The sequence below is a fragment of the Camelina sativa genome, chromosome 6, assembly GCF_030686135.1.
Source record: "Camelina sativa cultivar CO46 ecotype springtype chromosome 6, ASM3068613v1".
In the NCBI taxonomy this organism is placed as follows: Eukaryota; Viridiplantae; Streptophyta; class Magnoliopsida; order Brassicales; family Brassicaceae; genus Camelina; species Camelina sativa.
This window is the reverse complement of record NC_141885.1, coordinates 13607717-13621526: the sequence shown is the minus strand read 5'-3', so window position 1 is coordinate 13621526 and position 13810 is coordinate 13607717. Positions and strand designations below refer to the sequence as shown.

Sequence of the window (13810 nt, the reverse complement as noted above, 5' to 3'; positions counted from 1 at the left end):
TTATATCTTAAATAATAAGTTTGCAGAGTTGTGATGGAATAAGTGATTACTCTTGTCGGCCTAGCTTGGCAAGCCAAATGACATGAGATTTTTGTAAGTATGGCCAGCCCAAGATCATTAATGCCTAAAAGGCTGAAATCTGTTTACAAAAAGAAAGAAAAAAAATGTCAAAGATATCAGTTTTCTAAGATTGAAACCCAACACTTGTAACATGAACCACTCGACCACTAGACTTAATATCAAAATTCCTTCCCTGAAATTGATAACATATTTATGCTGCCTAAAGCACCAACTCGCAGAGCTTTATGTCAAGGCTAGCTGAACCTGCTTATGAGACTATAATTCCCTTAATTATTTTTTTGTTAACTATCATTCCCTTATTAATTAGTATAGGCATGCTTTCTTAGTGAAATTAGTATGGGCACAATTTTTTTAGTGAAATTAGTGTAAATTTCTGGCAATAAGAAAAAAAATTTCATGTTGGTCTTTCATGGCCTCAAGAAGCTCTTTGTCACAAGAGAAATTGTTACACCATAATTTGGTCTCAATGGTTTGAGTGACCCAGGGCTTAGCCTCTAAAACGCGTAATCGGAGTTTAGTCGTTTTAAGGCGGTTTAGGCGTTTACAACATAAAACATTATATACATGACATTATATCTAAATTTATCTAAAATATATGTTAAACAAAATAAGAAATAATAAATCATAAACAAAAATTAGAAAAATGCATTTATTTAATTTAGATTAATAACATATGAATGTTTATAATTATGTATATGAATATAAAAATTAAAATTTTAAATATATGTAGTCAAAAATTAAATATATATAACAAATTATTATTTATGCGATTTTAGACGATTTAGGTGGTCGTCTAGACGTTTGTTGAGCGCCTAAAGCCTAAACAGTACCTAGGCGGCCATCTAGACCGCTTTCGTAAACACTTGTGTCAACACATATATTTCCTCTCACATACTTACTTAATGATTTTTCTCCATGTTTCACAGTTCCAATGTGAGATATTTTCTATTTGTCCAATTTTGAATCTTAATTTCTCATCCAAATATACTTTAATTTTCACATAGGAATATATTATATTATAGTTCTAAAAGCAAGAAATCCTATATTCTACAAAGTTTCCTATGACTTTAACGTTAGTAGGATTTTCATAAGAAATATTATACCAGTAACTCACGATCCGTTTTTGTAGGAATTTTTTTTTCCATTTCCTATGCTAGCTGTTTTTCGTAAAAAAATGGTAGCTATTTGGTAGGAAAGTATATATATCCTATCAAATTCATTGTCGAAAAATTTGTAAGATTAATATTAAGATAATTCAGATTGGAATGTTCTGACCATTTCTGCCTACTATGACTCAGATTGGAATGGTTTTCCTCTCTCTCTCATTGCTCTCTTAGTGCCTACATTATTTTCTTTGGGAATTCTCTAATTTCGTGGAAAGCTAAGAAACAGGACGTCAGCACTCGGTCTTCTGCTGAGGCTGTATATCGGGATATGGCATTTAGTCTTTGTGAACAAATGGTTTAATGAACTAGCTCTTTTTCTTGGAGTCCCTCGAACCACACCTATGCGACTTTTTGTGACAGCAAACCGGAGATTTATATTGCAACGAATCCCGTCATTCACGAATGTACTAAGCATGTCACCAAACTGATTACATTGGAACACGTTACGAGACACAACCAACTCACTGGCATCCTCACTAAAGCATTGCCTAGTCCATCATTTGAAGCTCTTCGCCTTTCCAAGTTGGGTATTCGACATCTTACTCTTCCAACTTGAGGGAAGGTATTAATTTAACTACTCTTTAGATTTAGATAATGCTAACTTATGTTACTCCTTATCTACTTAGCTTTCTTAGTCCTTATCACATTAGGATTCTAGCTCCATCGTCCACAAATATCTACTTGTATGAATACTGTTCGACATCTACATGAATAAACAAGCTTTATACAAACTATTTCAATTACCTCAGGTCCTCATGTTTTGTATTAGAGAAACCAAAAAATATCAAAACTGTAGTCCAACAAAACTTATCAAATAAATTCTAACACTCTTTACGTTCGCATAGGCTACCTTGTTTGTCCTCGGCTACTCACTTTCCAATTTATAATCATAAATATATACTCAATTTCAACAATTATGACCATCCATAACTGACCACTACGTTGCCTCGATGATATAATGTTAACTACACCGCTGATTATGCTTTTGCATGGAACCACACACAAGTTAAGATCATATCTTTGATTAATTAGAATCCATTATACAATATTCATCTAGACAAAACATTAAATTAAGAAAAATGAAATTGTGGAAGATTTTAAAATTATAAATTATGCGTTGTGTAGATAAAAGTTTATCTCTCACAAGTCATCTTTTAAAATAATTCATAAATTACATAATTTTTTATAAATATATATTATTCATCCAGATTGTTGATAAAACTGATAAACGAAAATATTGCAAAAATCTTATCAATAGTGGCTAAGTATTTTTACAAACAGAACTAAGAAGAGTATGGTAGACATAAGGAATAGGAAACAACTACAAAAAACAATCATCAGGAACAGTGAGTAAGATAGCGCAACACGTCTTTGTAACCTCTTTAAATCGGAAGTGAAACACTGCTTTTACACAATCTGGAATTTCTTTCACGTCGTGCAGACATGAGTTTTCTGATGTCGGGGATGGAGCAGGAGCAGAAGAAAGACCATTTCCTTCTGCAGGAGCAAGAGAAGTATCATTTCCTTCTGTTTGTATAAACATCGATAACATGATAATTAAAGCTATCGTGATCATCGCCAATATTTTTTGCATAGTTCTTCTTGTTGTTTGATGTTTGTATAGTTTGTTTCTTGTCCAAAGAAAACAACAATTGTCCCTCGGTATATATATATATATATATTTCTTTTCCTCTTTCTCTTTTTGAAAAAAAAAACATCTATGTTTATCCACTACATATAAATGCATGCATGCTTAAAACAGTTCTTCCCACATTAATTATTTTGGAAAAAAAATCCCTTACACAAAATGTTACAATTATTAAAATAACTCTACTCAATTAATAATAATACATAAATGAGAATTTTTGCAAAATAGACAGTAAAACCTCTACAAATATCAATACTCAATAAATTAATAAATACAATAAATTAATATTTTTTGTTGGTTCCATGTTTGGACCAATGTAAAAAATAACAAAATTTGATAAGATAATAAGATATTAACTTTTTTGAAATCCTCAATTAAAATATGGCCCCAAAAATGCATAAATTAATATATATATATATATATATATGTTGATATAGTATTGTATGCTTTTCCTAAAGCTCGTATCTATAAAACAATTGTTATGTTGTATTTTCAAACTATAATGATATAATATCCTCTATATAACATGTAATAAAAAGAACAATTGTTTGAAAATACAACATAACAATTGTTTTATAGATATGAGTTTTAGGAGAACCATTCAATACTATATCAACATATATATATATATATATATATATATGTAAATTTATATTATTATTAATTTATGATATTTTTGGAATTCTAGATATGCATCATTTACATTTTGATAGTTTGATGGACTATTAAAATAAGGCAATTGATATTGTTATTTATAAATTGAGTTTATGTATGTCATGTATATAAGTGAATTTGGCTATAGTTTTTAAAAATTCATTTTCAAAACCATAAAATTTACAATATCCGAAAATCTAATCTTATTTTGCTAAAACTGTCTCAATTCAATATTTATTTTTTTATAAAAATTATCTATAATTAATAATAAAATAATTATTGTTAATTTATAGATAAATTAATATCACTATAAATTAGTAAAATGTCTTGGTCTCAACACTATTAATTTATAGAGGTTTTACTGTATAATTTCATTTAATTGTAAAATTTTAAACTCTAACCACTCTTTATTAAACCCAAACCGGTATATATATTTGTTTTAATTGTAAATCTAAACCCGAATCCTCTAAAGATTGTTGTGAAGATGCGCATTACAGGTCAATATATTTTTGAGTATGTCAATGAGTGCATTGAGAAAGTGGGTGAAAATCAAGTAGTTCAAGTGGTAACTGATAATGCCACTAACAATATGGCTGCTGCTAAGTTATTTAAGGAGGTGAAGCCAACAATATTTTGGACTTCATGTGCTACTCATACAATAAATCTGATGGTAGAAGGCATTGCTAAGCTTCCTTTGTTCAAGGAAACGATTGACAGGGCTAAGACATTTACAATTTTTATTTATGCTCATCATAAGACTTTATCTTTGATGAGGAAGTTTACAAAGAGCAGAGACATTGTGAGGCTTGGAGTAACTAGATTCGCATCAGCCTTCCTTACTTTGCAAAGTTTGCTAGAGAAGAAACAACATTTAAAGATGATGTTTGCTAGCACCGAATGGGACACATGTAAATGGGCAAAAGATTCCAAAGGACTCACAGCATATCATACAACAACAAATATGGAATTTTGGGATGGTGTGGAAATCTCAAAGTCTTTGCACCCTTGGTTAAAGTACTTAGGTTAGCTGATGGAGATTTGAAGCCAACAATGGGATTTCTACATGGAGAGTTGGAAGAAGCAAAGAAGGAGATATGCAAAGTCTTAGATATTGAGAAGAACTACAAACCCATACTTGATATCATTGGGCAGAAGAGTAAAGGACGACTTGATAGTCCTCTTCATTGGATGGGATATCTCTTAAATCCTTATTATTTTTATAAGGATTCAACTATCCAGTTCGATCGGGATGTCATTAGTGCTACTTTCAAGTGTGTTGATGCGTTTTATCCAATTGATTTTGATACTCAAACATTTGTCATCAACACTGAACTTGCAAAGTATACCAAAAAAGAGGGAAACTTCGGGCATCCTACAGCCATGAAAGGATGTTCCAAAAACGATGAAAATTATGATCCTGGTTTGCTCTCTAAGAACTTTTGTATTTATTTTATTCAGTTTTTAAATTATTTCCATAATTGTTTAGTAAATAAAAATATGTTTTAGTTCAATGGTGGAGCTTCTATGGAGTTGAGGCTACAAACAATGGCAAGAAAGATTTTGTCTTTGACAACGAGCTCATCGGATGTGAGCGTAATTGGAGTACTTTTGAAGGGGTAATTCAAACTTCATAAACTATTTCTTTCAAAACTTAACATATTTTTTTAGATTTGTGTCTAACTAATCAGATTTTACGTAGGTACACACCAAGAAACGAAACAGACTTGATACACAACGTTTGAATAATCTTGTCTACGTCCAATTTAATATGAGGTTGTTGGCCAAACGAAAAAAAAAACAAAAAGAGAAGAAAGTGGACGTACTACTTGCTGATTGTGCTATTCATGCTCAAGATTGGATCGTTGAAGAAGATGATGTGGAACTAGGAGATACTTCTGAAACTATGGGAGACACATCTAAAGATGATGATTTGGCTACAGAGCTTGATGAGTCTGATTATGAGGATGAAGTAGATTTTGAGTTTGAGTCAGATGATGATCATCCTTTTGATGGATAAGATGAAGAGAGAGGTGTGACTAGAAGCATCATTAAAATTTCATACCATTTAGTTTCTTATTGAACTTTTGATTCATTTTTTTTTATTTTTATTTGACAGGTTTTAGGATTTTTATTTATATAAATTATTTATTTTGTTATAAATTTACATTATATAATCATTATATACATATAAATATATATATATATATATGTAAGGGTTTATGATAAACCACCTAGTCCGCTTAAAAATTATTTAGGTCCCGACTAAGCGTTCTAGGTCCTAAGCGCAAGATGTCCGCCTAGACACCGCCTAACGCTTTCTTGAACGCTGAGGGTTCTTCAATTGGGACGATGATTAATCCTGGTACTGGCGATATGATTTTGAAGCAATACGATATTATTAAGAGTAAAAGCCCCCGTCATGGTTAACGCTGTTTGATACTGCTAGAAGATAAATCAAGAAATGAACAAACAAAATTGAACTGAATAATTAAGACAGAACCGAACCAAAGTAAACCGGAAATTTTCAAGATTACCATGAACTAATTTCAACAACATCCGAGAAACGCATCTACCTTACTAGTTAGAAAGATAAACTATCTGGAAACAGAAGAAAGAAAAAACAAAACAAAAAAAACCGTTAAGGAATAAACCGGTATGATTGAGAGATATCAGAGAGACATGAGAGCAATAACGTCTTCAACGTTAACCTCTCTTTGATCTTTACCACGCTTTCTTTTAAAAGCTTCATTTGCAAGATTCTTCTTCTTCTGTTGGAGCTCAAGAACCCGTTCTTCGATACTGTTTCTCGCAATCATCCTAATCATTTTGACCTCTTGTTTCTGTCCAATCCTATGAATCCTATCCATAGCCTGTTCTTCAACTGCAGGATTCCACCACGGGTCGAACAAGTAAACCCTTGAAGCTGCAGTTAGGTTAATCCCAGCACCAGAGGCTTTAAGGCTCGCTAGTAGCACCACAGGTCCGGTTAACTCCGGATTCCCAAATTCTCCAATGACCTGGGTTCGTTTCTTCACAGTCATTGCTCCGTCTAACCGTAAGATAGTGAAACCCGCAGCTTTCAGCGGTTTTTCGAGTAGAAGCAGCATTTTCCTAAACTGAGAGAATACAACAGACTTTGTGTTTGGGTTTTCTTGTCTTGACGCGATCAACAGCGAGAGTAAAGCCGAGACCTTTGAGGAATTACTCGACGCCTTTGTGTCTTCTCCGTCGGTATTGGAAGTATCCGAAGGAGGAGTTGGAGGAGCGTTGTACAGATCCGATTGAGTTAGAGGGCCACGGCAAAGAGGGCAAGCAGGTTTAGTTCTTTCCAAGGTTTGGAGAATACAAGCTCTGCAAAAGATGTGAGCACATCGAGTGATGATGATGTCTTTTGGTGGCGAAATGCAAATCGGACAGTCGAAATCTTCGCCATCTTGCAATACCGCAACTAGCTTTTGTAGCAGCTCTGGCTTATCAGTCACATCTGTTTCACAAACAAACAACACAAAGGTCTATAAGCTTTGCAAAAGCAAAAGAAAGAATTTGTAAACTGTTTTTTTTTTGTTGATTCTAACCTTCGATAGATATAGAAGCGGTAAAAGATCTTAATTCTGGAGGACATAGAGATAAGTCGTCACAAAGTTGTCTAAGACGTAAGATTATGCTCAAAACCGTTGAGTAGTTTCGCATCAAGCTTCCATTGTTTATGAGGTTACGCACAACACCTTTAGCTTCTCCTTCCATGTGATCATATAACTGACGTTCTTCATGAGAAAGCTCAACGTAACAAGTTTCAACACTCTTAGATGGTAAACCTATCAAACTCTGTTCTTTTGTTCTACGCAACGAGATTGTCGCCATTAAAACCTGGAGGCGAGAAAGTCCCTTCTTGTTACCTTGACCAAGCGGACGTTGTATCAAGCTTTGCCAATAACTCTTAATCGAAAAAGGCTCAAACCGAAGAAAAGCCATCAGAGAGTACAAATCGAAAGAACCGTTCTGAATAGGAGTTCCTGTCACAGCCCATCTGCGGGAAGCTTTCAAATTACTAACCGCTCGGCTCTGTTGAGCATTTGCATTCTTAATGGTATGTGCCTCGTCAAGAATAATCCTCAGCCATTCCATCTTCTTGACAGGAGAATCATCCCACGATTCTTCAACAGCCAAAGTACCGTAAGTAGTCAGCACTATATCGTACTTCATAAGCTCGTTAACATCGTCTGTTCTTTCCCCACCGTGATACATATACACTCTCAAGCTTCCAGGTACAGTATGCTCCTCTAGCTGTGTAATCCATGCTGAAAACACAGAAGGTGGACAAACAATCAACGTTGTCTTCTTCTGAGACACATTAACATCATCAGATATACGCTTCTTCTTGGATACGCTCTCACTGCTCTTACCTCTTCCCCTCTTTTTACCTTTCTTGTCTCCTTGTACTACTTCCACAGGTTCTTCAGTTTTCGTACTGGTGGCATCATAACCAAATCTATCAAAAGCTATGAGTGAAAGCAATGTAAGTGTCTTACCTAAGCCCATATCATCAGCAAACACACCTCCCCGCAAAGATTCAGGCCGCTTATCACTGCGGTAATTAGTCAAAACATTTAAAAATTCTCCATCTTTCTCTTCCCAAAACGGAGGCAACTCACCAGACTTCTCCCTGTGGAGTAACCAACCCAATCCTTCTTTCTGATGAGCAAAAAGTTCTGATTTTATCACTTCCCTCGGCGGCTCAACACTAACCATTCTCTCCTTCTGTCTAACATTCTCATCAACTAACTTAAAAACCTTATCAACACTACTCTTCTTCTTCTCTCCACCATTACCCATCAGTTCTTTAACCACAACAGCCTCCGATAACCCAAACGAAGGATCCGAATCCGAAATCAACACTAACCCGGCCCGCGAAATCGTCGATTTCACAACTGGTAACGCTTCTACCTTAGCGAAAACGTGGATTTGACACGGGATTTTAAACCTATTGGAGTTAGAACGAGTATTGGGTACGATACCTTCGGCGACGATCATGTGTGAGTCTAGCAACGGCGAGAGAACTGCGGCTACAGCACGCTCGATGTGCCCTACTTGAACGGATCTTGTGTTAAGTACTCTGATTGCGTTTTTATCGTACTGGTTTAAAGGCTCACGAACTAGTCCTACCATCTCTCGGCCGTTGATTCGGCCTGAATAGTACTGTAACCCTACTATATTCGCGATGACGAATCCAGCCATGTAAGTCTCTGAATTGAAGTCCTGAGATTGCTGTGATAGGTCCTCCGTCGAGGATTGAAACTCGTCTTCGTTCGCCATAACTGTAGAAAGGAATTTGAGTTTTTTTTTTTTTTTTTGTTAATGTACAAAAAAACGGAGAGGCGGAATTGAGAGGAAGAGGAAGGAACTCGAAAGTTCAAAAACCGAATCAATTTGGAGAAATTTTGTTTTGAGGCCCTCTATTTTCTGATGTCTTATATTGTAACCTCTTTAAAGATTCAAAAATTTAGATTGAAGCTCCATGTCTTAATAAGATATTTGTACACCCACAAAACCTTATACAGTCCTACTATATTTTGAGAGGTTATTGGTTCTATGATTTAATCTATACTATTAAATGGGAAGCACACTTAAAGATTAAAAAAAAAAACATAACATATATCCATGTTGCCAAACCGACCCACTTGCATAAAAAAAAAAAAAAAAACTTAAACTGCCCTAAAACAACGCTAACAACTATTAATGAAATAAATGATTTGTTGTAAAACACTTGTGGACTCTATAGACCGGCCCGCTCACAGTCCGTTAGGACATGGCCATTCAGCCCATATACCGGTCCGCGCATGTACGGCCCATCGGCCATTGCTTTACGGCCCATGGCCTATGTTATATACTCGATTGCTTTATGGGCTTTAGCCCTTGTACTCCTATTATATATAGTTGTAACCTCGACATTAATCAATAAGACTAAGAGATTTCACTTCCTAAATTCTCTAGTTTACAACACGTTATCAGCACGATAGCCTCTAGCCCTAAAACCTAAAAACAGCCGCCGCTTCCCAAACCCTAAAGCAGCCGCCGATCTTCTTCTCTCTTTCACAAACCCTAAACCTTCTTCGTTCTTGCTCCCATCCGAGATCAAACCCTTTTCTGTCCGAGGATCTCCTTGTTCACGAGCATACCTTAAGCTCGTGATCAAGCTTCTATCGGCAGCTTGATCGAGATTTGTGGTCCGAGTTCGGGGGTGAGTTCATCTGTTCGCGATTCGTGATTCCGGACGAGAGAAGTACCAAGCGGTTCGTGGGAAGCCGTTCGTGATCCGCGGAAGCAGTTCGTTGTTCTGTCCGCGGAAGCTGTTCGTTGATCCGTCCGCGAAATCTGTTCGTGATCCAGTTCACGGTTCTGTTCGTGATCTAGTACGTGGTTCTGTTTGTGGTCCGTGAGCGAGGGAGAGATTAAAACCGAGGTCTGTTAGCTCCCGGTCCATATCCAGTCAGATCCAAATCGGTGAAAGGTAAAATATGGCCGAACCCTCTTAAAACCCTATGATCCGAATTTGGACTTAAACATACAGAACCCTAAGACAAACAAGTACACAACCAACAAAGTATAAGATCTCTAAAACCTAAAACTTAAAACCTGTTGGCGTTTAGGTTGTTAGATTCCTTGAGAATTAAAACCAATTATTATGAATGGAATTTGGTTGTTTGCTGCTTGTTGTGATGCATAAGAACCTAGAAATATTCTGTTGTTTAAACATGTTCTAGGATATTAAAAACGGATCATTCATGCATCATACTGAAAAACGGATCATGTATAAAGATAGGATCTATTCAAGCATAAATTGTTCATGTAAATTTCGGCTGCATGAATCATGATTCTAGGATTGTTAAAACTCAAAACCGAATTTGATAAACTTGAGTTAAGGTTTGAAAATTCCGATTGAACTAAAACTTTTGTTAAGTTCCTATAAACTTTAAAACATTAAATCGGAAATTAAAACTATGATTAGGATAAGTTCCTAATCGGTTATAGTAATTATCTAAAACCCCTTAAAACAATATTTACTAAATCCTAGACTAAAAGGAAATTTAAGAAAAAGGAAATCCTATCTAGAAAAAAGGAAATTGTTGCATGCATACATATTTGATTTTGTTGTCCTTGCATGCATGAATTTAAACCATACGAAATCTATAATAGGCAAGGGCATGTTTCGGTCTCAAATACCGCATGGCCCAAGGACATGTTTCGGTCTCAAATACTGCATGGCCCAAGGACATGTTTCGGTCTCAAATACCGCATGGTCCAAGACATGTTTCGGTCTCAAATACCGCATGGTCCAAGACATGTTTCGGTCTCAAATACCGCATGGTCCAAGGCATGTTTCGGTCTCAAATACTGCATGACCTGAATAAATATTTGTTGCATGATTCGATCTCAAATATCGCATGCTAACTACCGGATGTCTATATTATATGCAGATGGCAAACCTCAAAAGCCTAGACTATCCCATCTTGCAAGCTTCTGGAAAGAACTACTTGGAATGGGTGAAAGACACCGAAATCCACCTAAGGTCAAATGGCCTAGCTGGTTGCATTGATGAGGAAGTTGAGAGCACTGATAAGAAAAAGAACAAGTGTCTCCAACATATGCACCATCACATTGCAGAGAGTCTCAAGAGCCAGTACCTCTTCATAGACAATCCACTCGCCCTTTGGACACAGCTTAAACGCCGTTACGGGCACCAAAAGACGGTGCTCCTTCCAAAGGCCGAGTTTGATTGGAAAAACCTAAGGATCCAGGATTACAAATCCGTGGAGGAGTATAACTCTGAGCTTTTTAGGATTGTCTCACTCCTTAGGTTATGTGAAAAAGAGGTGACTGAAAGGGAACTGATAGAAAAGACTTTGTCTACTTTCAGCCCTAACAATAGAGTTCTTCAGCAACAGTATCGGCATCAAGGCTTTGCCGATTATGGGGCACTCATTGAATGTTTACTGCTAGCTGAGCAGAATGATGAGTTGCTGCTGATGAACAGTGCTATGAGACCTCCCGGTACAGCCCCATTACCGGAAGCAAATAAGGTTGATTTGGGAAAGAAAACTACAATGGAGTCTAAGGAGCCAAAAGCGCCCCATGAGACCAACTATGTCCACAGAGAAAGACACTACGGCCAAGGCCGTGGTGGCAGAGGACGTAGTGGCCGTGGCGGCCGTGGCGGACAGGCCGGCCGAAGAGGCCGCGGACGTGGTGGTAAGGGCCGTACGTCCTTTAAACCACGTACCAAGGTTAAATCGGTCTGCGACAGATGTGGTATGTCAAACCACTGGTCCAAGACTTGTAGAACTCCCAAACACCTCATTGATGCATACCAAGAAGTTCTAAAGAAAAATCCGGAAGCCAACTATGCGTACATCGATGATGAAGGAGACTTCGATCATGAGAATGACGACTTGCTAGAGACTTCCGATTGCCTTCAAGATGATGATTGATTTTCGTTTTAAAGCGGTTTAATTTCAATGCTTTTATGCTTTATTTTCCTTTATTGTATTGGATGATTATTTAATTTAATTGCAATGGTTCTTTTATTTTATAATTGTCCTATTAAAATACAAAATTATGTCCTATTTATAGAAATGGCCAAGGACATGAGTGAACTAGTGGTGGACAGTGGATCCAGCCACACTATACTAAGAGATAAGAGATATTTCATAGATCTCAAAATGAAAAGTGCAAATGTTAGTACAATTGCGGGTATAGCCAACATGATAGAAGGCTACGGCCAGGCTCACATTTTGTTGCCTAACGGCACACATATTGAACTAAGTGATGCCCTATACTCACCCAGCTCTAAGAGAAACTTATTGAGCTTTAAAGATATAAGATTAAATGGCTATCATGTTGAAACCAAGGGTGAAGGAACTAAAGAATTCCTATACATTACTGAAAATGTAAACGGCCAAAAGAAGGTCCGAGAGACTATACCCGCACTAGCCACTGGCCTATACCATGCTAGAATAAACATGATAGAAGCTAACATGGCTAAGCACAAAATGTTCACTGAACAATTCACTCTATGGCATGACCGGTTAGGCCACCCGGGTTCGAACATGATGCGTAAAGTAATTAAGAGTTCAAAAGGGCACAAACTTAAAGAGAAAAGAGTTTTCCCTAAAAATCTCACTTGTGTAGCATGTGCACAAGGGAAACTCATTACAAGACCATCACCAGTAAAAGTCACAAAAGAGACTTTGCATTTTCTGGAAAGGATACAAGGTGATATATGTGGACCAATACACCCACCATGTGGGTCGTTTAGATATTTTATGGTTATGATCGATGCATCAACCAGATGGTCTCACGTTTGCTTGTTATACACAAGGAACCTAGCATTTGCTAGGCTGTTGGCTCAAATCATAAGATTAAGAGCACACTTTCCAGACTTTCCACTAAAGACGATACGTCTAGATAATGCTGGTGAATTTACATCCCAAGCGTTTAATGATTATTGTATGTCCATGGGGGTGAGTGTGGAACATCCTGTGGCACATGTCCATACACAAAACGGATTAGCTGAATCCTTCATTAAACGTATACAATTAATAGCTCGACCATTGTTAATGAGATCGAAGCTTCCTGTGTCGGCTTGGGGACACGCAGTCTTACATGCAGCAGAACTCATACGCATCAGGCCATCTAGTGAACACATATATTCACCATCCCAATTATTATCGGGTCAAGAGCCAGACTTATCCCATCTCAAAATATTCGGTTGTGCCGTTTATACACCCGTTGCTCCACCACAGAGAACTAAGATGGGACCTCAAAGGAGGATGGGAATATATGTGGGATATGAGTCTCCCACCATAATAAAGTATCTTGAGCCATTGACAGGAGATCTATTTAAGGCCAGATACGCGGACTATCAATTCGTTGAGTCCGAATTCCCTATGATAGGTGGTGAGACCGGCAAGCTGGTCAAAGAATTAAAATGGAATCAAACATCCTTAAATTGGCAAGATCCTCGAACTCTAGCATGTGATGCAGAGGTTCAAAAGATTATACATTTACAACAGCTAGCTAATCAATTGCCAGATTCCTTTGCTGACCCAAAAAGAGTAACAAAATCGTACATACCAGCTTGCAATGCACCAGTACGTATTGATGTTCAAAAGGAACACAATAAACAAGTTGCTACAGAGTCTAAACCACGTTTGAAACGAGGTAGACCGTTAGGTTCCAAAGATAAAAATCCTCGAAAGTCTAA

The 13810-nt window shown here is 36.8% G+C and overlaps 2 protein-coding genes and 2 pseudogenes across 2 annotated transcripts; 2 read left to right on the top strand and 2 right to left on the bottom strand.

Annotated features, from left to right (window-relative positions):
• Positions 1 to 2342: 2342 nt before the first annotated feature.
• Positions 2343 to 2901, bottom strand: LOC104790780 (uncharacterized; annotated as a pseudogene).
• Positions 2902 to 4011: 1110 nt separating this feature from the next.
• Positions 4012 to 5566, top strand: LOC147942540 (uncharacterized; annotated as a pseudogene).
• A 493-nt stretch (positions 5567 to 6059) lies between these two features.
• On the bottom strand, positions 6060 to 9004 carry LOC147942539 (putative SWI/SNF-related matrix-associated actin-dependent regulator of chromatin subfamily A member 3-like 1). Its single transcript, XM_087453235.1, has 2 exons — positions 7125 to 9004; positions 6060 to 7033 (listed from the first exon to the last, which is right to left on the bottom strand). The coding sequence occupies exons 1-2, from the start codon at positions 8860 to 8862 to the stop codon at positions 6219 to 6221; spliced, it is 2553 nt and encodes an 850-aa protein (XP_087309361.1). The 5' UTR covers positions 8863 to 9004; the 3' UTR covers positions 6060 to 6218.
• A 2020-nt stretch (positions 9005 to 11024) lies between these two features.
• On the top strand, positions 11025 to 12035 carry LOC147942538 (uncharacterized). The gene is made up of 3 exons (XM_087456107.1): positions 11025 to 11227; positions 11405 to 11598; positions 11920 to 12035. Exons 1-3 carry the CDS (start codon positions 11025 to 11027, stop codon positions 12033 to 12035), a joined length of 513 nt encoding a protein of 170 aa, XP_087312233.1.
• The last annotated feature ends 1775 nt before the right edge of the window (positions 12036 to 13810 follow it).